This window comes from Morchella sextelata, assembly GCF_020137385.1.
Source record: "Morchella sextelata strain SCLS chromosome Unknown scls_6, whole genome shotgun sequence".
Lineage (NCBI taxonomy): Eukaryota > Fungi > Ascomycota > Pezizomycetes > Pezizales > Morchellaceae > Morchella > Morchella sextelata.
The window spans coordinates 2,179,491-2,205,040 of NW_025408621.1; the positions used below are offsets into that span (position 1 = coordinate 2,179,491).

The 25,550-nt window shown below is 47.3% G+C and overlaps 4 protein-coding genes across 4 annotated transcripts; all 4 read right to left on the reverse strand.

Moving 5' to 3' along the window:
• Positions 1-2,364: 2,364 nt before the first annotated feature.
• Positions 2,365-3,222, reverse strand: H6S33_011674 (uncharacterized protein; the record flags this gene model as incomplete). Its single annotated transcript, XM_044843062.1, has 1 exon — positions 2,365-3,222. The coding sequence occupies one exon, from the start codon at positions 3,220-3,222 to the stop codon at positions 2,365-2,367; it is 858 nt and encodes a 285-aa protein (XP_044696442.1).
• Positions 3,223-7,070: 3,848 nt separating this feature from the next.
• On the reverse strand, positions 7,071-12,375 carry H6S33_011675 (uncharacterized protein; the record flags this gene model as incomplete). Its single annotated transcript, XM_044843063.1, has 2 exons — positions 7,071-11,832; positions 11,891-12,375. 2 exons carry the CDS (start codon positions 12,373-12,375, stop codon positions 7,071-7,073), a joined length of 5,247 nt encoding a protein of 1,748 aa, XP_044696443.1.
• Positions 12,376-13,110: 735 nt separating this feature from the next.
• H6S33_011676 (uncharacterized protein) lies at positions 13,111-14,575 on the reverse strand (the record flags this gene model as incomplete). Its single annotated transcript, XM_044843064.1, has 5 exons — positions 13,111-13,479; positions 13,540-13,599; positions 13,652-13,880; positions 13,944-14,442; positions 14,482-14,575. 5 exons carry the CDS (start codon positions 14,573-14,575, stop codon positions 13,111-13,113), a joined length of 1,251 nt encoding a protein of 416 aa, XP_044696444.1.
• An 8,789-nt stretch (positions 14,576-23,364) lies between these two features.
• H6S33_011677 (uncharacterized protein) lies at positions 23,365-25,545 on the reverse strand (the record flags this gene model as incomplete). The annotated part of the gene is made up of 1 exon (XM_044843065.1): positions 23,365-25,545. The coding sequence occupies one exon, from the start codon at positions 25,543-25,545 to the stop codon at positions 23,365-23,367; it is 2,181 nt and encodes a 726-aa protein (XP_044696445.1).
• Between the last annotated feature and the right edge of the window lie 5 nt (positions 25,546-25,550).

Genomic DNA, 25,550 nt, shown 5'->3' on the forward strand with positions numbered 1-25,550 from the left:
TGATCAGGAATCAGGGTGGGGGGAGGATGAGATGACTGACTAGCTCCTACGTCAGTTGGAAGCTCCGTCGTTGAAGTTCACGTCGATATCGGTGTCGATGTCGGTGTCGGTGTTGATGTTGAGTAAGGGAGGAAACGAAGGAGGAGAGGAGGGGAGGGCTTCTTATATACCCCTAGTCCGAGGAAAACTAACCCTAGCCCTCATTATCTCCAACTTTCTGTCGGATTCTGTGATTCTATTCGTTTCCGAGAATTTCTGACCCGGCGAGATTTTGTTGGGTGGGAAGGAGAGAAGGAGGAAGCGGTGATGGAGGGGCTCCTTATATAAACCCCCCATACCTCTTGCCGATGTTGATGCGGGTTTTGATGTGTGTTAATTTGGTTGTTGATTTGGGTGGTGATGTTGAAGAAGGGAGGAAAGAAGGAGACCTCTAGATTTTCGTGGTCTCTAAGATTCTCCGCGGGAGAACATTCGGGAATGGAGCATCGAAGAAGGAAGGGAAACAGGGAGTCACCGTACACTCCCGTAGACCGTACAATTCTGCAGACGGCCCCGTAGGAAGTAAACATGCCCATTATCGCCTGTTGCCGGGGTTTCTGACCCTTCCAGCGAGTTCTGCCATGTTCGTGCGGTGAGTCCCGGGGACCTGGAGTGTCTAGGTGGAGTGGAGTTTGCTAAAGAATATTGGAAACCGACAACTCCGCCATACAAGAATAGTATCGTAGCCTGGGCTATACTTTGGGGCAGGAAAGGAGATATCTCAGCTGTGGGTCTTGGGAGGGACAGCCGTCGAGTTCTGGAATAGGTGGCGGGGTATATTGCAATAATGAACATTGAGGGTTAAGGATATTCTTGTCTTCTGTACGCCTGTCGTTGGGGGTTTGGTGTTCGACCGGCTTGTGGGGTGGAAGTGAGAATGGGGAGATGAGAAGGTCTTCGGGTGTTTGCACCGGTTTGCCTACCCACGCAGTATGATCAATATTATACTGCGTTGGAATATGGGACCCGGGCAAGACCGTTGGAACTTATAGATGGCTCTAGGATTATTTCTAGGCGCTGTTGATGGTGCAGGGAAATGGAACTCTGTTCCAGGGGGATATAACGCACTCCGGTAATTAAATATTTGAGACTCGAAGGAACCGCCGAGGGATATGACCTTATGGCGTGGGACATTTGCCAGTGGTATGCCTATCGCCTAGGCCATGCTCGAATACCATCCGGATTGGAACATTTCGTCAAGATGTCCGATTTCAGTCGACGGAATCTATAAGCGTTTGATCATACGTCCGGTCAGTACGAAGTTCGTGGATAGGTGTATGAAGATTGTCTCGAACCAGAAGCTGTCTGAATATTGAACTTGGCGTTCTGCTTGGCGTTGTATGGAGACAATTGGGCCCTTTTCTGGATGAAACGCTTTTAAGCCGGGCTATCAAGGGTCTATTTTATTTAAATATCCGGCATTGCAGGTGTGAGGGGAGAGAAATATACACACTTGATTTGAATACCAGGGCAATCATTTTGTTCCCGGAGTAGTAGGCCAAACAAACTACATTGCTGCATCTATCGTCTCGATATCTCGACGGGGTAGGGCCACCGCCTTCGCGAGACACACCTAGGGCAAAGGACTCCGAGCTTGGTTAGACAATACACGTTATCGGAACCGGATTTATGTATTCCGAGAGGGAGGGGGGGGGGGGGTATTGCATTGAATAATCCGACTGTATATAAGAAGAAGAAGAAGAAGAAGGGAGAGAGCCCTTTTGTGCACACGAAAGACAGAGAACACGTGCCACGTGGGCAACAGGGCACTCCCCCGATTATACTGAATGAAAAGACAAGTAGCACAGACAACGATTTACATGTACGCTAATCAGTACATACGTGCCAAAGGAAAACAGCCAGCAATATATGTGCCACGTATATCCGGCCCGTAATGCGAAACCCTTGGAAGTACGTACGTATCATGCAGAAAGTTAAGAGCTTTGTTCCTAGCTAAAGCTCTTGTTCCTAGCTAAAGCTCTTGTGTCTCAGATGAAAGATGTGGATGCAACTGCTGAGTTAGGTAAGAAACCATCTAAAGAAAGTGTGCTACGTCGTGTGAAGGAAGCTGTGATCAGTGATAGACGAAGACAGCGTATAAAGACAACTACATGTAGCTAAGATTACATGAAGGCAAAGAACATGTACACATGGCTAGAACCCGTATCTATAAATAGAGGAGAGGGAGGAGGAGGACCGAGACTTGAACAGCCAGACATCAGCAACTACATCTCCACTCTATATATACTGTGCCTACCGCGTATGTATAAACCACCAGAGATTTAGAAAAAGGTTACTTTTACTCAGTGCCAACCTCTTTTTGCCTCACTCCACCTCCCTCCAGCGACACGACATCTCATCCCCATACCGCACCACCACCGCAGCCATGACCACAAACGCCGTCCCCACAAATGGCCCCCACTGCCCCACCGCATCCATCCTCTCCCCTCTCGGAACCCGCCACATTGCGACCTGCGTCACGTACAGCACATACCCTCCCCACAAGGCACAAATAAACTGGATGGCGACCGTCAAAACAAGCACCCACCCTTTACTAACCATCAGGCACCCGCAACAACACTCGCACATCTTCCTCAAGAACGTCGAGTATGCCTTCTGGTGTCTCCGCAGCTCACTGAGATAGATCGTAATCGGGACCAGCACCACCGGACCCGCGGCCGCATACCGCTGCAGCCGTATAAACCTCGCCATCGAGTCCGGAAACGACGCCTGCGTCGTCTGCTGCCCGATCCTCAATCGTCCTGTGTATTCCGGGTCGCAATCCGGCAATGCCCGGGGCAAGAATCGGACATTCAACGCCGCCGCGAAACCACCCACCATGATAACTACCATCCACGAGAACACGACCGCGCGAGTGCCGAGGAACTCTCTCCTAAAGTTTCGTGACCGGATAAGAACCCATGGAGAGACGCAGAGAGCAAAGTAGATGACGCCGTAGATGGGGATGGCGTCGAGTTCGGCTACTGGCGGTGGATCGAAATGGATTGTTGATAGGGCGTGGACGGCGGCTACGGAGCTGTAGACCATGGCGCCACCGAGCATGGCTTCGGCGAACCAGGCTTTTCTGTGCCATACTGTGCCGAGGAGTAGGAGGGAAAGGTAAAGGTTTTGAGGGGCGATGCCATAGTTACCGGACACGGGGTAGGCGCACACTGATGACATATTGTGGGTCTTTTAGGGCGGTGGAGATGGCGTCGTGAATGTAGGATCTGGCCATCCTAATAAATAAGCCAGGATAGGAAGGGAATAATGGAGGTACGAGGGTAAACTGCTACTCGTGAATGACAAGAAGCGTGCCTTACAGGCCGGAGTTCTGGCGGGCTCCCTCTTGATTCGACCAACCTGAGACACTGATTGGATTAACATCGAAACTGGATGAGCCTGCCAAACCCCACAGCCTTCCAACGAAGGACATACAAAAAACCACCAATGGTCCACACGCTCGCCGGTGCAACGAGGCAATGCCGTCGGAGCCATTGAGTCTCGCCCTGTTGGGATATGCCAACAAAAAAGGTTTGCGGCTCCAGCGACCCCCTCTCAAAGCATGCATTTAACCAATAACACCCGCTCTTCAGCAGTCAAGCTTTACGTCAATGATTACCGCCACATGTTTCACATAGTCTTGGCGCCCCCACACGTTGGCCGAGACAAGGCTGTCGACATTCCTGGGATGGTTTAAGCTGTCGAATCACCTGCTGGAGAACGCCCTGGCGTTATTTTGCACCCTTACTAGGACCTCGATATCCCAACAATCTGGACAGCGGACCTAGGTTTCCAATGAACCCCGTGCTGAGTGCACCAACGGGCACCCACAGAAGCACGAAAGAAATCGTCTTTCGCGATATGCAGGGTCAAAGACAGAGCCTTTGTACGTTCTTGCTGTCGAACTAGGCATCGCTAAAATAATTAACCTAAGCGATTGGAAAGTACTTCCCTAGCTATATTATGTAGTCAATTGGGCCGGTACATATAGGTCCACAAGATCGATACAGTCACAAGTTAAAAATCCAAACCCCGCGATATATTACCATCCAAAACTCGTATCTTAGCAAATAGTCCCTTACGGCAGTCGAGTTGTGCTTTGAAGTGTATGTGGTATGCTGGTTGCCATACAAGAGCACAAAAGTGCACTTGAGGGCTGAAGACATACAGACGGCAAACAAGGGCACTTTAGGGGCTGAGTAGAGAGTACTGTACAGAACGCCTCTTGGGTATTGCAGCAATACGTGTTGACTGCCAGGCCGCTAGGGCCATGATGGCTTCTCTAGGAATAGAACTTGGTGGGCTATTTATAGGCACGCGGCTCAAGGCTGTAGCGAGAGTTGTAGCATCTCAGAGGTGAGGATGGGAGAGGTGAAATGACACTGGAATTAGGACTCGAAGGAGACTGTGTGATGGTGAAGTTGGTTGTATATCTCGTAGTGGTAGTTAGATCTATGGAAATCTTTTTTCAAGGCGATGCTACATATTGATAACAATGATCTAGTCAAACTCGCTAAATATAAAGAGTCGATGATTTTACAGGACACGTGTATTAATATGGTTAAACGTATAATGTGTCCTCAAATCGTTTCCCTGCAAGTAGTTCGTTATTTCGTTCTCGCAGGTCATGGCCGGGCGGGGGGGTTTTGCACTCACCGCAGGGTACTTGATCTGGGGTATAAATCGATATATTGATGAGTACACTGAGAATACTTCTCATGAACGGGTACTTCAAACACACGAAGAAAAGTCGCCCATTCATGTAGTCAGGCCTTTGCCCCTTCATCTCTGCCGAGCGCTGTGGGACCGTAAATCCTCTCCTTCTCGTTCCTCGTACCTTTTTACTATGCTCCCATCATCCTCCACATCTACTGCATTTTGGTTATAACGTCTCCCCTACTCACCCATGCCCAGCCCCCCACTACATGTATCTACCATCCACCTAACTCACCAACACCCCACCACCGACCCCCAATCATGCAGAACTCCCCAAACCTCATACGTTAAATATCACACCTTCGGATCCTCTCCTCGCAAACAACCTGTATCGAAACCGCCATGACCAACAACCCATCTCTGCATGCTCCACCACTTTTAACAGTACCACCCTAGTTAGCTAGCGAGAGGCTGGCCTGCATCATGGTGTCTGCACAATACCTCTCACCCCATTATTTATCCAGTATCTCATCTGCGCACATTGCCGCCAGCGACAGGCCTCACCCCTCTCTGAATGTGGATGGCGGTACTCAGGATTCCAAGGCGCCGAAAAAGACGGTACTCACTCTCTCATGGAAACCAACAAGATCTTAACCTTCAACAGCACTCCTCCGTCAGTAGTGATCAGGCTTTTTAATGGGCGGCCACATATACGGGCCAGACCGGTCCAAGTATACGGGCGGTGGGCCGGGCTTGGAGTTTTCTCTGCTGGGCTGGGCCGGTCCGGATGGCTTTTTGGACCGGTCAAGGAGAATAATGTATGGGCTAGTTTATGACTAGATTTCTCCACTCGTTATGAGGTAAACACTCAATACAACAATTTTATAATACCTTTTTTCCTCCTTCGCCTTCAATAAATATCATTGGGGGGCCCATATATTTATATTTCTGTGGCCGGTCCTGATGCTATATGGGCCAGTCGGTTCGGGCCCACCCTTTGGTGGGCTGGGCCGGGCCGGGCCAAGGTCAAATATGGACCGGTCCAGCCCATTAAAAAGCCTGGTAGTGATTTCCTTCTAAACTTTCTAATCGATGTTGGAAACCTGACGCTTCTTAACAGGCCGAGTGCTTATGCACCAACTTCTAGGTACTTTACAAACATTTTGCGGTAGCGTACAAGATTCACCGCCCCGTTACTCTATCCCTTAGACTGTCAGTTGCTGACCCCCTATAATGTATGCATGAAATTGTATGGGGGATATATGATTTGATAAGTATAGTAGGAAGATCTGTTCGTAAAGCCGCACCAAATACCCTTTTCTTTCGAGGGGTCAACATTTAACTGACGGTTTAAGGGAATCCGCTAGCGGCGCCTGATCATGAGCCCCGCTATGAATACTATACAGTAACAATAAAGGGGTCCTATATACCCCTATAACTCTCGACATAGATGACGATAGAATCTGCTACCCTGACCACATAGCGATAACCATATAGAACTTCGAAGCTCGGAAGCACTGCACCGTGTTCTTGGTACGAGTGAGCCACCATGTATCACTCGGTCCTCAATATCTGGTTTGGTAGCTACGGTTATCCTTCCACCGCCGAAGGGAGACTTCTGTATGTTTATGGAGGCTTAGAAGCTTCTAGTTTGGTATGCTTACAGCATGAGAGATGTTATGTGGATCTTTAGACTGTTGACTTCAGTATGTAGGGGCCATTAAATTGTAGCTGAACTATTATTTTTTTCTACACGCGTGTGCAACGAGGCCATGTTTCATCACTGAATCTAAAAGGTTACCTGTACTTTACTTTTACCCTCGTATCTGGGTATGTTAGAGGTTAAAGTACACCCTCAGACTACAAAAGACGCCTTGGTCTCCCAGTGCGATGTTAGTGCTTGTAGTTAGATAGCTGTACCGAGTAGCGATATAGGAAGTCCAAGGTATGTAGCTTCTATGCTGCGCTAGTATAGTATGCCCATGTTCGTAAACCTGAATCTATCTAATAACATCACTCTCAAAAACTCTCTTTTGTCCTTCCTTGAAAAATAAAAACAGAAACAAAAACCATCCCATCCCATATCGGCACCCTAGTTTCTATACCGACCACAGAATTTATATAAATGTGCCCAGCACAGTATAAAGAGAGATACATGCCCATACATAAGTTGCGATTGCGCTGAAGGAAACACAAAGCTCAAAATGATTACAGACATTTACATGTAGTCACCCAGAAGTTGAACCACAAATACTCCAAGCCTCCCTAGCATGGCAGTTGCGGAATATTTCTCGCATATCCAGGACTGGGTATTCGTGTACCAGTAGTTAATGATTGGATCTTAGTGCTAGCAATCATGTAGCTCGAATTCTTCACTCTGGATTAATACAGGTTCCGGCCGAGGGAGTTTCGATGATAAGGTCTCGTCGCGCCAGCAGAAGCTTCATTTGTGTGACTAAATGGGATGGAGTAGTCCAAAAATCTTCACTGATTATAGGTTCGGGGTATCTGTCCATTATCCGCTCCAGGGTCTCAGTGTCCATGCGACGTCTGGTTTGTACGAGCTTACGTAGAACCAATTTGGTTATCACGATATTGGGGTATCTGTCAAGGAGGAACCGCAGCAGCTTAGAGTCCGGATTACCTGCGGCGGCAAGTAGAACCCCTTCGGTCACCACGATATCAGGGTGTCTCTCCACAAGTAACCGCAACACGTCACAGTGTCCACTACCTGCTGCAGCAACTAAAACTGCTTCGGTCACCACATCGGGGTTTCTGTCCAGGAGTACCCGCAGCACCCCAGAGTCTCCACTACCTACCGCAGCAGCCAAAACCACTTCGGTCACCACCACCTCGGGGTGTCTGTCCAGGAGGAACTGCAGAAACTCAGACCCCCAAGTAGGCACGACAGCAACTAAAACCGCTTCGGTCACCACCATATCCGGTCGTCTGTCCAGCAGCAGCCGCGGCATCACAGAGGCCCACTTATCTACGGCGCCGGCAGCAACTAAGACCGCTTCGGATATCACTATATCCGGGTATCTGTCCAAGAAGAACCGCAGCATCTCAAACCCCCAAAATCTCTTCACCACAGCAACGAAAACCGCTTCGGTCACCACCAACTCGGGTTGTCTGTCCAGGAGGAACCGCAGCATCCCAGAGTTCCCAAAACCTGCCGCAGCAACTAGAACCGCTTCGGTCACCACCACATCGGGGTATCTCTCCAGGAGGAAATGCAGCGTTTCAGAGGCCTCATTATCTACCGCAGCAACTAGAACCGCTTCGGTCACCACCACATCGGGGTGTCTGTCCAGGAGGAGCTGCAGCGTTTCAGAGGCCTCATTATCTACCGCAGCAACTAGAACCGCTTCGGTCACCACCACATCGGGGTGTCTGTCCAGGAGGAGCAGCAGCATCTCAGAGTCCCCAAGACCTGCCGCAGTAACTAGAACCGCTTCGGTCACCACCACATCGGGGCGTCTGTCCAGGAGGAGCTGCAGCCTCTCAGAGTTCCAATGACCTGCCGCAGCAAATAGAACCGCTTCGGTCACCACCACATCGGGGCGTCTGTCTAGGAGGAGCTGCAGCCTCTCAGAGTTCCAATGACCTGACGCAGCAATTAAAACCGCTTCGGTCACCACCACATCGGGGCGTCTGTCCAGGAGGAACTGCAGCGGTTCAGAGGCCGGATTACCTGCAGCAGCAACTAAAACCGTTTCGGTCACCACCATATCCAGGCGTCTGTCCAGGAGGAACCGCAGCACCCCAGAGGTCCAATGTTTTCTTGCCGCAGCGACTAAAACCGCTTCGGTCACCACCACATCGGGGTGTCTGTCCAGGAGGAACCGCAGCAGCTCAGAGTCCTGATCATCCACCACAGCAACCAAAACCGCTTCGGTCACCACGATATCAGGGTGTCTCTCCACAAGTAACCGCAATGCGTCACAGTGTAGATTACCTGCTGCAGCAACTAAAACTGCTTTGGTCACCACCACATCCGGGCATCGGCTCAGAAGTAGTTTTATTGTCTCAGTACCGATTGACCTAGACATCATCGCAACCAAGGCCGACTCGGCTATCATGAAGTGAAGGTTTCTGTCTAGGAGGAGCGTCATCACCACCTCACTTCCCTCGAATGCACCTATCTCCGCGCGGGCGGTGGCCCACTCAGTTATCTCAATATCATGAAACTGGTCTAGCAACAGCCTGGAAAGCTTACCTCGAACCAAGATATCTACCAACATATTCAAGACCGAGTGAGTGATCGAGATATTGGGGGAACGATTCAGAACGAACATTAAACTCCGACATAGAGAATGTGAATCAATTTCCGTAATGAGGAGCGTAATTAGGGACACCTCTGTGATGATGATATCGGGGAATCGCGCCAGCAGGAGCTCCATTTTTCGAAAACCATTCTTGAATCCAGCCAATTGAACCAAGACCAACTCGGCGACCGCAGCATTAGGGAACAAGTCTAGTAGGCGCGTAAAGAGGGTTTCAGAGATACCCGCTGCTGCGGTGAGAACCGGAACGGTGATTATAGCGGCAGTACACCGATCGAGCAGGAGGTTAATGTCAGTAGGATAATTCCGAGGATTCTTAATCGTCGCAATCAACACTGGACTGGTGATCATTGTGCGGGGATATTGGTTGAGCAGCAGATGCAAGATGGATTTTCGGGGTGGCCTACTCGTCAAAGATCTCTCTAAAGCTTTCAAGCTATTCGGGTGTTGTTTTAACAATATTCTTACAACCTCGGTGTACGTACCGCCCTGCGCTGCCTTCAACATGACATCCTCCGTGGCCACGAGCTCCGTGCATCTGGACAGTATAATGCTAATCCAATTAAGTGTATAGTCCGCAATCGCCCCCACAACAAATTCTGTGACCTGCTCCTCAGGGCACCTGAATATTAGCGTTTTTAAGCTCGCTTCACGAAAATTGCTCCTTGCCGCCATGATCAAAGCCTTCTCGGTGATCAAGTGGTCGGGACATCTTGATAGGAGTAACTCTATCACATCTTTGGGATAGACCTTCTCTATTGCAGCGTGCAGAATGGCCTCGGTAATTTCAATTTCGGGATACCTTTCTAATAACAAGCTGATAATCTTTGCACCCCTCTTACTCTCGGTTGCCGCCTCTAGAATAAGTTGACAGCGACCTAAATCGTGGGAAGTAGACAACAGCGAGTTCATCATTTCACGACCGTGATGAGTGTCCTCTAGCACACTCAGATATTCATCTGCTAGACGCGCGACAGAAGCCGCAGGGAGCGATGATACAGAAAACAGCGGTACTAAAAGGCTGGGCGGCCACTGAACCCACGGCGAATCGCGTGTATGATCAATCTTGCTCCTCTCCGCCGCTGCTGATAACAGCTCAATTCTCGCTTTCATGAGACCATGGAACTTCAATATCTCCCTAATCTCGTTGCAATCATTGCTCCTGTCTATCGCTCTGATAATATCCCAAGAGAGGTTGAACTTCGGGGATATTGTGAGTAACATATGAAGAGTATCGCTGCTATAGCAATTTTCCACAATGCCGCAAAAGATGTCCTCCGGGTCGTAAAGAATCTTGGTAATTCTGGAGAGTAACATTTGCATAACCTCCCAGCTTCTGGGGAACGAGTGTTTCGAGGCAGCTCTAACAGTCGAATCGGTGATTTCGATATTCGGGTATTTATTTAATAGAGTCTGTGTAATCTCGTTACCCCCACAAGTGCCTGCTGCTGCCATAAAAATTGCCTGGGATATCTTGGTGTCCGGAAATTTGGAAAGTAGCGCCTTAAGTATGAGAGTGCCTGCAAAATTTCTAGCGGCGGCCACTAGGACTGCTTCTGTTATTGTAAGGTAGGGGTAGTTGGCACATAGGATCATGAAAATATCACTGCCATTTGGATTGTTTGCCGCTATCTCCATAACCTCCTCAGTAATTCTTGGGCGCTGGTCAAGAAGAATGGCCATTATCTCGCCTCCTTGATTAGGATTCCCTGCTGCTGCCTTCAAGACATCTTCGTTTATTTCGATGTTGCGAGTAATAGATAGTATTAATTTGACAGTGTCTTTGTCTCCATCTCTTGCTGCCGCTTCTAACACGGTTCTGTAGTTGCAGCTATTAGCACCTATACTGGCACCTGCATCAATAAGCTTGAGAAGTGCCTTCGGTTTATGAGAAATTATTGCGGCCATCAAGGTATTTATAGCAGGAAAGCCTCGCTTCGCATTGACATTTGCCCCATTGTCTAACAGGAAATTCATAGCTGACTCGTTCCCTTGAAAAGTCGCTACGAGCAACGGTGTGTGTCCCATATCGTTCTGAGTGTCGATATTTGGAATAGCAGACTTCCAGCAGGTTTGGAGCACCTTTCCAAAGGAAAAGCATGGTAGTAGGAAGATTGGGCTGGGGGGCGTCGATAACAAGTATCGACGATGCTTGTACCATAGATCGGTGACCCATGATAGGCCTTGTGGAATCCTTCTCGAAAGATTTATCCACCCTAAATAAAATTCTCCGGGCTCTTTTGGGGTTCCTAAAAAACGTTGAAGAAGATCCACCTCGTGATCACCCATTCCATATTCATAACAATGTTCCGCATGATATGGCCAATAGACAATGCAATATCGGGTAAGCTGGATTGTTGCCGGAACACATTCAGCGTGAAAATCAAGACTCGCTGGGATAAAAAATCCATCACGTTCACTACTACATGCTGAAAGGCAAACTGCGAGCGCCATACGATTTGCATTTTGAGAGCTGAAGGTATCGGTCTTCTCAAGGTATTCTTCAACTGATAAATGTGCAAAGACCACCCGGCGGAGTTGCTGGTCAAACGTAACCAGATTACTGCAAAGTCCTAAAAGGAGATTTGTGCCGTCTGGGGGGATGGGATTAGGGAAAAATGTGAGCGCCGCCCAGAGATCCCAATGGAGTGGCGCTTCCGCGCACATGATCCACATCAACGCCCGCTTTACACATTCCTGCTCTCGAGGGGTTTTCGAGGATATTTGGTCTAGTATCTGTGAGTATGTCTCCTCAAGGGTCTTGGGTAGCCTTCCTAGGCTATCCCAGATATCCTCCTCAAGGTTTAAAGAATATAGCTGTTTAATCTGAAGATTCGCCCATTGGAACCTGTGGAGGGGATCATGAGCAATATTTAAATTATCGGGGTATAGAAAGGCGCTCTTACATTCCCTTAGCTCCGTCGGCGATAACCGAAATGATTCGCTTCTTCAGTTCATTGGTAATTTGACCACGAAGTAGTCGCCTAGTATTTATGGCGTGTTCTACTTCCCGGTGGATGAACCTCTCAATATCATGCCGGTTGTCTTCTGCTTTGATGAACAGGTTTGGTACATGCTCAAGATGTAACTTGATGTCTTGATCGTCCCTGCTTGCAACAAATATCCTCACGATACTGCTGGTTCGGCGGAGAATATCTTGCAATGCGCCTAATAGCCTTAGCCGTTCTTCTACGTCATTCTCATCCAGCGCGTCAATGACGATTGTGGTTTGAGGAAATGCGCTCAAGAGGGAGATAAGTAGGTCCTGACTTTCTTCAAAGTCCAAAAAGCCTGCAGCAAAATCATCTTCCCTCCTTCGGTTGTATTCCTCTACCACATATTCCGGCAGATGAGGATATACGAGTGAAAGTTGCTTTACCACGGACTGCATGATAATGGCTGAATTTCGGCGCGAAGGATCGCTTCGAGAGCAGTAGAAGTACACGATAGGCTCATGCCTTGTTGTTTCGGAGTTTAAAAAATCGATTACTGCAGATCTACACACCAATAAGACATTTCCTGTAGGTTTATGGAATATCGGGAACCCTACACCAGTTTTGTCTTGCCTGCCCCGGCTTCACAGTAGGTCAGAAACTAACCAATGATAAAGAAACAACCCAGTTTCAGACCAAAAAATAGGGAATGTATGCAGCACTTACGGATTCCGTGTAGCCACAGTATACTTGAAGCCCTAGTGCTACGCCAATCACGGAACTCGTTCTTATTCAGAAGCCATTGACCCGTCTTATCCAAGATCGTTTCTTTGGCAGTCGCATGGTGTTTTTTGTATTCAATTTTGGAAAGCCACTGAAGAATGGTCTCTCTTTGAGAGTCTGAGAAAGGTTTGACGAAATTAGGAATCAAGTGTTACTCCCTTTGTCAGTGCCCCAACTATGCATTGGGAGACTTACTATCTAACAACACCAATGATGGTCCCAATGTTATCCCCGCTGAAAATTCACATAGCTATGACCTAACAAGTTGGTAGTTTTTCTCCAACACAGACTTGTACTTGACCATGCTTGAATGATCTGCATCAAGGCCTATTCCGGTAAGTGTCGGTGGATGTATTGCAGATTCCGCGGTCACCATCCGTAATGGGGCGCCCGACCTCTCCCACTTGTTTTTAGTCCGGTTCAACTACATTTTTCCTCCGCTTTAGCATGCGCTTCTCGAAACGTAATAATGGCTTGTAAATGTTTAACGTTACCTGAACCGTCGAGGTATCTTTTAGCTCGTGAAAGCAGGTTATCTTGATAGGTCTCCGTTTAAAATAACGACAGAACTCCTCGCCGAGTGTTTCTAAGAACTGGGAGGTTCCGCCTAGATCTTCGATGAGGTGGTTATTTGGCCCCCCTTTAACCATTTCTCTCAGATTTGTAACCTCAAGGGTAAGATTAGGAACACCGAAGAACATTATGCCGTGGCAAGAACGAAGAATATCGGCGTGGATATCCTTGAGATCCATACTACTGCAGTCCGCCTTGCGAAGGGCCTAATATTATGAGGAAATAATTAACTTCGGTTCTGAAAAATGATGAAAGGTTTGTTTGACCTTCTTGATAACTACACCGCCTAGGCTATGACCAATGAAGACAATGGGCCGTTGAGTAGTCTATTCGGCAATATTAGTACCTTTCACAGTAGAGGAACCTGGGGGGTCTTACGCCTTTTTGACTTCTTGCTTTCTTCAGAGCTTCCAAGAATGACGTAGCCAAGTTCCCTATCCTAACTTTGGAGGATTCAGTAGCTAGTGTATTGTTGTATCCATAGGTAAGAATCCTGGCGCTATGTTCTAAATCTTTGGGGACAAAGTCCCGCAACCACATTTCTGGACCGTCAGGAGACCTCCATGAACCGAAAGCATGACCTGCGAGTCCCGTAACTGCAATGATACTAAATGAAAATGAGGGTCATATTAGAAGGGTAAGCTCTTTTAAATGGAACTTCATAACATACTCGAGAGCAGGGTTATTGGGGTTATTGAGTGGTGTAAGGCCTTCAAAGTGGGAGTCGAAAAGGGCTGAAAATCTGGATTCTTCTTCCCCCAGCTGGATTGGCACCAGTGATGTCGAAGGAGGTCTGCACATTTCTAGTTCGGAAGGGAGTTTCCTAAAGTTGACCGTGGCCACTTGGTAGCGATCGTAGTCCGACGATGGCGACGGAGCTAGAGAAAGTGTACGGATGTTGTCGATCCGCTGACGCTTTGGTCCACGCGAGCTCGAGGCGCCATCTTCGTATACATTCAAATCATTTAGCCACCTGGCTAATTGCTCCGGAGTGACAGATGCAGGAATGTTTGAAATTCTCAAGGCTAGTTTTTCATCGTTCGGGGGTACATTCCCAAGCTCGGTCCCAGTCTCCAGCAGCGAGTTGATAGTGGGCGGTAGGTGCTTTATAATGTCAAGAGTCCTAGGGCTTATACGCACGCTCTCTAGAGCCACCACTCTCATGAGCGCTAGAAACGATAGGAGAATCAAAAACCGTCCCAACTAACCTTGATTACTGCTAGCGACCGTATCAGACGTTCCGCCACCTCGCTCGCTTAGCAACAAAGTTGTCGCCTCTCCACTCACAGGGTGCTCTGCCATGCTGCTAAGTCTATTCTGTGCGTCAAGAGTGGTTGGAGTTTTCTCACAAAGCTTATTTTAACGGATTTGTTGGTGGATGAAGTTGGATGTGGTTGTTGGGGGCCTCACAGGGTAGACGACCTCCGCCTAGTCTCAGCCTCACCGTGCAGGGAACATTTCATCGGCCAATCGGAATCGAAACAGTAAAAGCCATGGTGCCTCTGATTGGTCGCAATTCAGTTCATGAATTCACCTCGTAGTACCTCCATATCTAAGATCTCCATTTATTTAGATATTTCAAGCTAATAGAACCCCCCATCCGAAGACAGGACATAACCTATCGTGAGTTTGTACGAGGATGGGTCTTGAAACGACTATAGCTTCGCGATCGCGAGAGGTGGAAAAGACATACATGTATTCACGTGATTAGCTGATCAACTTTTGTCTCTTTTGGCGGAAAGACGGTGATTTATGTCTAGGAACTATGTATACATGTACTCTATATTATACTACATGGGCATGCGTTGACCCTTGACCTTTGCCTACTACATGTAGCTATAGCCCAATTGTTGTCAAGGACACCTGCGGGGATAATTGGAGTCATAAGGCATCACTCGGCCAATCGAGTGATATCCCGTGCTTAATTAAATATCAGGTCCCTGTGTGTGAAAGCTCTCACAAAGGTCATACTTCCAAGGTGCGTGTTTGGTCAACAGTTCCCTCGATGTTGTCTCAGGTCGTGGCGGCTGTGCGATCACGTGGCTACATGTACTCTATATAATACATGTATTAATGTACCTACATGTCTTGATATCGATATCAGCACGACCAGCATGCACGTGCATCCTCGTCCCTAGAATTTGCGGCACCCAGCACTTCTTGTTTCTACAGCATACGTATACATACATGTGCATGTACCCGCTCTCGGCTTCCTTCTTTACATGTATGTACTTATGGGGTATGTCCTTGCACCGAGATCTAGAGCACCCGACCCCTCCCCCAGTACGTTCTGTCAAGCTACTACGAGAACACCTTCTGTGCCCGAGCCCATAGGCACTGTCAACACATTCCATCCGTCCTCGTCAACGGCCGTCGTACCTAATGGCATACAGAGCGTACTTACTACCACCACCGTCGGCGCCGGCGCACCGTGCCATGGCCACTGTCATTGTTGCAACTCCTTACCGGCACTTACACCAACAGCTACTACACAGAAGCCTCCGTTCTCGCCTCTCCTCCCCGCGCCATTACACACACAGCATCGCCGCTGCTCCACAATAAGGTACACGCTAACTACAGAAGCGCTCGAGGGTAGTTGCTCCCTACGCCATTCCACCCATCAGCCCCACAAACTCTGCTGTCATAGCGCTGCGCAAAGGCTCAGAACTTTCACCCCGAGACAGACTCAGCCATATCCTCTGTTTTCCCCGTTCCCACGAAGAGGATTTCCCGTCCTAGCAACAACCTACTATCAGCATATACCTTTCTCATACCCGCCTGCCCCTCTACGGCTCTCCGGAACCTCTGAACGCCCTGTGTGAAGCGATCAGGCGGTATTCTGCGGCTGCGGGCTGGCGTTACTCCGCAGCAGATTCCTACCGCATTTTATAACGCCGCGGATAAGGGACGTACTCTATGCTGGCCTGATCACATATATAGTTCCTCGCCAACTAGTTTCTTGGAAGCTATGCTGCCGCAGCATGGGATAGGTAAAGTCCGCTGTACAGGCAGAGGCGGGCAGCGCTTGATACTACACTCGGCCCCTCTTTGTCTACCAGAACTCACAATATTTACAACAGAAAGACCATTGCCTACCACTCAGCGGGTAGGACACTCTACCTCTCACTAGCGCTACTGGCTTCCTTCTCTCCCACCTACCTGTTATCATATCGCTACGGGGGGTATAGGAGATACCAACAATGCCACTACAGCCCCACGAGAAGAGCTCGTATCTTTCCTGTTCCAACATTGCGGCATGGTAAGATTGCTTCTTCTAGAATAGGCTAAACGGCGCTGCAATAAAGTCATCTCAGAAACAACAATGCAATCATGCCTGGTCACTCGTTATTAGCCCAGGGTTAGGGTTTTAGTCATGTCGTCTTAGATGGTGTTATCCTGATATTGATGAGGGACCTTTATGAAATGGTGTTCGACTGTCACAGGGACTCTAGCGAACTGGTTTATTATTATCGGGACTCCTGTTGGAATATGAGGGTAAATGGCGATGATAGTTTTTCATATTTCCTGCTGCCTGGATATCGTTCTCTTGGACTAGGGTAGTTATTAGAGAACAGCACTTTGTCAACCTTCATAGGTCTCTAGTAGCATCACGGGCGATAACACTTAATGGGATATGCTATAGCCCCGCAGAATATGTCCAGAAGCTCTAGTTCTATACTATCAATATTGTTACACTTATGGTGACTTGGGCAGAATGCGCAGTGAATGTTTGGAGGGAGTGAAGAATTGGCAGAGTTCAGGGTTGTACATAGATAGAGTTTCGATCCATCTCCATCATTCCAGCACCCGATCCCATATCAGGGACCCGTATATAATTGCTGCCTATACAAAAACACTCCCACCCCCCCACTCCATTACTACTTCCGCTCCCACGCTGCCACCTGTGTTCCATTAACATTGGCCGGTTAGAAGAAAGGGTTCTCCTCAATCCTCATCTTTGTATGTACCCATTTGCTTGCTGTTCTGAGCTGCCCTGTGCCCCAATCACCATCATCAAACACGCGAGCTGCACGCTGCACGGCGATATCGATAGGTGTACTTGAATCCACCCACTCAATTGCTCCATGAACCGGTGTTTCAGATGCAGATATAGGATTTGTCGGACTAAGAACCTATTTTCTTTTTTCGGGTTGTGAAGAGCGTGTATGTACAGTCGCACCTCGTTATGTCGTTAGCTTACTCTGGGAGCCAAACCCCTACGAGATAGCAAATATACGAGACAGCAAATAGTTTTTGGTGGAGAAGGGCAGTACCTGTCTCGCAAATCCGTACGAGACAGCAAGAGATCCGAGATATCGAATTACGAGATAGCGAGGTGCGACTATATGTAGTTGCAATTTCTGGGGATACGTCGGGGAGTTGAATCGGGTGGGGTCGATAGTTTTGGTGTTAAGTGATGAGACATTATATGAAGATCTCGGGTTTAAGCCCGCCGTGGGTTTCTGGAGTGTGATTCCCCAGATGCAGAGCCTCGCGTTTAGGTGCTCTTGGTCCGGCTAACCACGCCATAAAATTTGTAAAATCGCTTGATAAATGTAGTATGGTAGCGATTTAGAGGTCTACAGCTCACGCACTTCTTTCATGAATCCACCCTGTAGAGTATGTCTAAACCGCCGACTCGTACATCCTGGCCATGGCATGACCTTAAAGTCTGCCGAGCGCTAACCCTTCAATCCTGGTGGCTGATTGAACGTTAGCAGCCGAGTGGCATGGTGAGCTACGAGGCGGGAATTTATACTCGACCTTGTTTTTTGATGTTCTAGGGGTGATGTAGAGAGGTGAGCTGGATCCCATCCCCAAACCTCTTGGCAGTCACGTGATTTTCGCCAAAGTTTCGCCTTCAGGAACTACACTTAGCTATCCTTCGACAAAATGCTGCCCATCCAGGAAAAAGCAAATCCGGTGTGACATTACCAACAAATCTCTGAGAAAGTAAGAGATCTCCCATTCAAATTCAGTTTCTCAGTTATAGGGGGCAGCAATCGATAGATGGAGGGATACAGCCGTTCACCGTCTCTTGATCACGAATACTGCCATTAATTTGATGAACAGGGATTCCAAGTATGGCAAAAAACTACCAAGCTGCGAGATGTCCAGTCCTTTCCATTTCTATTGGCCCAAAGTCCCCTGTTCGTTAACTGACGGTATTCGTCAAGCGACGGTGAACGACTGTAGTGCCTTTACGACCTTAGATATCTTCAGAGCTGAAATGACCAACAATAGGCCGATCGTAGGGCATATCCACGGTGTCTTAGCTCAGATACGTACGCGTACGGGTTGATATTTGGGGGTTGATATTTGGGGGCAGACAGAAAGCACTACACAATAGAAGTTGTATCGATCTCTGCTTCCTTCTTGTACCCATTTACGCCTAGAAGGCGCACACAGCCATTGGTGAACCAAAACCTACATTATCCGGTAGTATTCACCTGTCCAGAGTAAACTTTTCCAGTCTGTGGTCAAAATACACAAAAATTGAAGCTGGTAGGACCGTCAGTCTAGACATAACTGCGAACTCGAAAGAAAAGATGACAGCGGCGTAAAGGTAACCACTCATTTCACCAGAATAGTTCTTGATCTTCCTATTAAGTATCAAATCATCTACAAGGTGTATCTTGCAGCTTACATGAACCAGCGTCGATTAAAAAGAATGACAGCAGGTTTGTGCTTGGCGAATATAGAGTTCCTGATACTCCCCGGGATTTGAAATTGTCCTTAATGAAGTAAATGGCGAGTCTCCACCTCTATATGCGTGGTGTATAATTCGAGCTGGGGTAGATAGGCATGATTAAGGAGTATTTGAAAACCACCCACCGGCCAACAAGCTATAGTGAGCTCATTATTCCTCCTATGGATATATATCGATGAGGGTATCGATCTGACAAGGACAATACGCCCAAAGCGAAATACTGTGCTTCTAGGATCTATAGACCTAAAGTATACCCCGAACTCATGGATGGAATTTATTTTGCAGATGTATGTATAGGCGGTGCGCAATATCAATGTTGACATTAAACACGATTCCAGTAGGTTGCTCGTATCAGGAGCGGCCAAGCTTCTATTGGTGATTTTGTGGGTCATCGAGCGTGAGCAGTTATTGGTAAAGAAATCCTTTATCGAAAATCGATCTAAAAGAGATAGTCAGCCTGTCGAGTATATATGGCCACAGATGAATGATATAGACTCCCACTCCCTGATGTTTACAAACCCATCCCATTCACAATACATAAAGGGAACAAGCCTGGGAGAGAAAGAGATAATAGTTCAAACCTCGTACAAATACCCGACCGTTCCTGATCCTTCAAAAGAGCCATCAAAACTATTCTGGCTTTCCCTCAACTCTCTCGTCGAAGATTCTTGATTAGAAAAACCATCATATTCTGATTTCCTCTGGCCCCATGCACGATAACAATATGAGCGATGCCGACCACGAAAACGGGCAATCACACCCGCAAGGAACCGATGCGAGTCCTAATCGAGGAAGGATACGTCAATGGATCCGAAATAAAATAAGTAAGTTTTAATCTTATATATGTTTTAATGATCTTAGCTCAAATTATGAATTCTAACAGTTAGTAACTTACCTTAGGGAGACCTCGCACAGAACCCACCAAAAGAGCGTTATCAAAAGATTGGGTGGTTATTATGTGCTGGCATTTTTGGACATTCATTCCATGTTTCATTACTGCAGTTATCCTCTGGCTCAATATCTCCAATTATTCTATCGGTAGGGAGATTGGAGCTGGTTCACAAGCTACGGACGTCGTCCTTGGAGTCGCCGCAGGATGCGCAGAAATTCACGAAATTTTAATGGGTTTGAGGCTGCTGAATATAGCTCGCCAGGCCATCTAGCGCGGATTGACTCAATGCGGTATATTACTTGGGTTGTTGAGCGTTGAAAAATCCCTCCAGAATGTTGTCTTTGTCTTCAAACCGGAGTTCCGCGCCGCATTGAAATATGGCTTTTCCGGCCGGGGTGGGCGGCAAAAAGAGATTCGCCAAATCGTTGCAGTCATTTTTGTTGTTTGCAGTCTTTGCACAGTGGTGGGCCCGTCGAGTTATGTGATGATGGTTCCTAAACTCGGTTGGTTTGAGGAGAAGCCACTGAACTTGAATGGGACTGCCTATACTTATGGTTCTCGTTGCTATCCCTACATCATGATCAATCCTGCGTTGGGTACTTCTGAGGGGACGAACCTCGACCATTACTTCAATGCTATCTTCATGAGCCCATATCCCACTTACAATTTCTGGCAGGCTCTTCAGAATTCGAATCATGGTAGTGACCCGTCCGAGCTCTCAGCCGAAATTTTAAGGAATATTACAAACTACGACAATATGACACATCATTATAGAAATTGGGGCTATCCGGTGACAGTCAATACCTCCTGGCTGAGTGGGGAGTGCATTGTTTTGGGCAATTGGACGAGCGAACAACTTTTACAACTAGTATACTACTGGATTCGATCGCAATTGATGCAATGCTCGAAGAGGAGTACAAAGCGCCCAAAAAGCTCGCACAATCACCAGCCTGAGCTGTCACAGACATAACAGCACTGTCCTTAAAAACTGTATGTAGAGAGAGAGAGCGCTGCAGTCGGCGCCCTGGCACCAGTCTTACCGATTTCTCCTTCAGCTCCGTTGGATCTAATCTCAACGATCGTTCCGACATCGATAGCAGTCGTCTGCTTCTATTGTATGAATCGAACCAGCGGATTGGCCTGGAGGCAAACATTTGGACTATCAATATTACGAAGATTTGGATCACGGAAGGCTCAATGGAGAGGACCAATAACAATTTCACTGACACGATTTTGGTCGTACTCGCAAACGATGCGTCGAATGATTCGTTAATAGTCTGCTCGAACGAGGCCACTATGAGAAATACCAAAGCAATCTCAACCGCAGTCAGATTTGACCCCAGCGAGTTCCGGAACAGCAGTGACCATCGTGACTACTTTCTCAGTCGAAATAGTAGTTCTCCCCCGCAAAAGGTTCTTTATCATAAGGAGTGGCTCGACTATATTCATAATTATACGGGTGCTTATGATAACTACATCTATGCCAATGATTCAACAGCGGCTAAATATCCATCCTGAAACATGTTAGAGCTCCCTCAAAACAGCGATCAGAGTTTATGGACGGGGGGTTCGCCCAAATAAATTGGCCCAACTACACATCCCCAGACCCTACGGAACTTGAACTAGCTATTGGCGGTACTTTCCTATCAGTTATCTTGAGGATCATGCCATTGAATACGCAATACACCTCACTTTTGGATATGGAGCTGAGTAGAAATAGAAGTTAACATAAGAACTCTACCGAATATTCTTTTAGAGATGTTCACTATCCGGCAGATCTTATGATTGAACAAACAACCCAGTGTAAATATGAAAAGACAGTCATCACGGTCTCTCACAATGTTTACGGTTACCAATGGAAAAGTATCTCTAAAATACTCAGTATGGTAGCATTACTTTTACATATTATTATCGCCATTCTCGGATCCTTTCGGCAGTCACGTAAAGGCGATGTCATCAAAGCGTGGGGCACAGTTGCGTAGTACAGGACTCTGTGCCTTGATACAAGCCCGGACAACGCCCTGCTCGGAAACGCATGCGCAGGAATCAAATCAAACACAACCCTGCAAACTTTGGTTGGGGTTAGAGAGACATATGCGTCAATTGGAAACGAGATGAATTCGAAACACCTAGAATTGAGGGTTCTATCTACGGAGGCCGAGGTGGAAAAGAATCCCCGAATTGGTATCGAGAAGTATGGGGTTTCAGAGGATAAGATAAAAGAGATGGTTGATATTACGCCTGTTTCTTCTCCTTCTCCCGTTGGTCCTTCTCCTCCTCCCGTTGGTCCTTCTCGTCCTCCCGTTGGTCATTCTCCTCCTCCTATTTCTGGTTATTCTCCGTATGATGTTGATGCTGTTACAAGCAATCTGTAAAACCTTTTTTGTGAGACATTCAACTTATAAACACTTAATTGGTTTTTTTGATTTCATTATACAGGGGGGATGCATCCGTCCGAGACGCTAGGAGATGGGATCACGGAATTTCTTTAACGACTGTTATGTTACTTCATTTTGAGTGATATGTATTGATTAGTGGTCCTTTCAAGCAAATTTCATAGACTTATTCATAGTACCCTAAACGAAGTAGATGCTCTAAACGAAGTGAAGGGTTATGCGGGGTAAGAGCTTACTTTACCGTCGAGACGGGTAAAAAGATAATCGTTATTAAAGGCTTAAGTAATCGTTACTTAATCATTATCCATCAATAACTATTATTTCCTATATAATTGCTTAATAAGCTCTTGAATTGGATAATTATTAGCCACAGAAACGATCATTTGATATCAAAGGATTATTTCTGGAATAATAATTATATCCATGATAGTGAAAAAGGGAAAAAGTAAAAGAGGGGGATTGAATCCAGAGCCTTGCAGGTAGCATATACCTCATGCTGTGAATTGGAGTGTGGGAGAATAGACGACTTGGGGAGGGTTTGAACACGTGACCTTTGTGAGGAATATGTTTATAGTGCAAAGAAGATACTATTGCGCCGCTGAGTTCCAGCGACAATGATGGGAGTTTGTTACTCCTTATATACAGATAGTTCTTAGTACCACTTGATCCCCTGATTACATAATCCTAGCGCTAAGCCTCCTTATTCCAACTATGAGTCATCCCTTATACATGAGTAATTACCATACATAACCGATGTCGCAATGCCATATTTTTACACTTCCCCTCACTTGCCACATCGTATCAATTCTGACAATTTTTGGTGAGCTGGTTTTGGTAGTCCTTTGGTCATTATGTCCGCGACATTATCTTCGGTAGGGACGTAGAGGATTTCGAAGGTTCCGGCTTCGAGTTGTTCACGTGTATAGTGGTAGTGAACGTCGATGTGCTTGGACCGGTCGTGGATGCGTGGGTTCCGACAGAGTTCGATAGAACCTGTGTTGTCAGCGTGTATGAAGTACTGGTATTGTTGTTGGAGTTCGAGCAAGGCGTTACGAATCCATACCAGTTGTCGAGCTGCGAGGGACAGGGCCATCTATTCGGCTTCTGTTGTTGAGACTGCGACTGATTTCTGCTTCCGGCTTCTCCAGCTGATGGCTGACTTCCCTAGTCTGAACACGTATCCTGAGAACGATTTTCTGTCATCTAGGTCTGAAGCGTAGGAGCTGTCTGAGAATCCGTCGAGAGTTCTAGTATTCCCCTTCGGGTAGAACAGGTTCCAGTCTTTGGTTCCGTTGAGGTAACGGAGAGTTCGCTTGGCTGCTCGTAGGTGGTCCTCGGTTGGGCATGAGGAGTACTGGGAGAGAGCGGTAACGGCATGGGTGATATCAGGTCTGGTAGCTATACTCGCGTACATCAGTGATCCTATTATGGATTGGTACTCAGTTGGTTTCTCGATTTGGTCTTCCGGTTCGCCTTTGTGAAGGTTGAGGTTCGGTTCGAGTGGTGTGCCAACTGGTTTGCAGTTACTCATTCCAAATTTATCCAGGATCTTGTTGATGTATGCGCGTTGTGATAGAGTGATACCGTTGTTGGTTACCGTTATTTCTATTCCCAGTATGAACTTCGAGTTACCGAGATCCGTACATTCGAAATCTGCCTTGAGTAGTTGTCTGATTTCTTTTCTGAATGGGGAGTCGGGTCCAAATATCATGATGTCATCTACATACACCGATATGTATAGATGGTGGTTCTTATGTATGAAGACACATGGGTCGAATTTGGCTGGGACGAATCCTTTCCGTTGAAGGGAGTCTGCTAGGCAAGCATACCATTCACGGGGTGATTGCTTTAGTCCGTATATGCATTTTCGAAGTTTACAAACCTTGTTGTCCTGCCTGTAGCCTTCAGGCAGTTCCATATAGATTTCCTCCTTGAGTACACCATACAGGAAGGCTGACTTGACGTCCATTTGTTGTGGTATCCAACCGTTGTGTGCAGCTAGTGCCAGTAGGAGTCGTAGAGAATCATATCGTGCAACGGGGGCGAAGGTCTCATCGTAGTCTTGGTACTGTACTTGGGTGAAGCCTTTAGCAACGTACCTTGCTTTGTACCGCTCGATTGTTCCGTCCGCATTGTGTTTCACTTTGAATACCCATTTTCCTTTGACTACTGCTCGGTTGGTTGGTCTGTTGACAATATCCCAGGTGTGGGCTTTGTCAAGGGCGTCTTTCTCAGTCTGTATCGCCTTTTTCCATAGGTGTTGATCGTCGCTCTGCATAGCTTGATTGAAGGTGGAAGGTTCTGTTACGAGGTGTATTTGATAGTTCGGGGGGAGTTTGGATATGTCTCGATATTCCGTGTCTAACTCAGCCCTATAACGTCTGAAGTCTTCTTTGTATTGATCGATTAATTCTTGTTCAGTGGCTTTGTCTCCTGGGCCATTTTCTTTCACATCTTCGATATAACTTGCAAGTAACTTCTGTTGTTCTACTACCTTTTCGTCATACTCTTTCCTTCGTACTTCCATTTCAATTTCTCTATTTTTTCGCTGGCGTATTCGATCTGATCGTTTTGGAGGTTGTGGTGGTGTACCTTTGGGTGTCGTTGACACGAGTGGTTTTCCTTTGAAGCCTTTGAATGGTACGACTGGTGCTGGAATTTTTTCCCAGTTGTCTCTTGGGTCTCGCGGTTGTCCCACAGGTACGGCAGGTTGTTTTCCCTTGTGTGGTGTAGCCGGTGGTGGTTGTCTAACCTGTTCCGGTGATTCCGGGAACAATCCTGGCATTTCTGTACGGTTTTCTTCGATTGCATTTGACTCGGGTTCTGGATCAGACCTGTCTTCTGATTCGTATCCGTCGTCTGATGGTGCATTTGCCGTTTCTGGTTTCAGGCTGGGGATGAAGTCGAGTTCCACTGAGACTTCCCCTGATTCAGGAGGGGGGAATGTGACGTCCCGACTTTCAATTACCCTATGTTGTGTTCCTATCCAGATACGGTATATTTTATTACTGTCTGAGTATCCAACTATGATTCCTTCATACGCTCGGGGTGCTAGTTTGCTTCCTGCTGGCCTAGAGTTTTCTGGGATGTGGACATAGCATTTTTTACCGAATGGTTGAAGGTGTTGTATACTTGGCTTGGTTCCTTTCAGGGCTTCAAAGGGGGTCTTTCCCTTAAGCGTACTGTGCGGTAGCCTGTTTTTAAGGTAGACAGCTGTTGCGTATGCTTCTCCCCATAACGACTTAGGATGGTCCATGATCATGCACCTGACCATTGTGG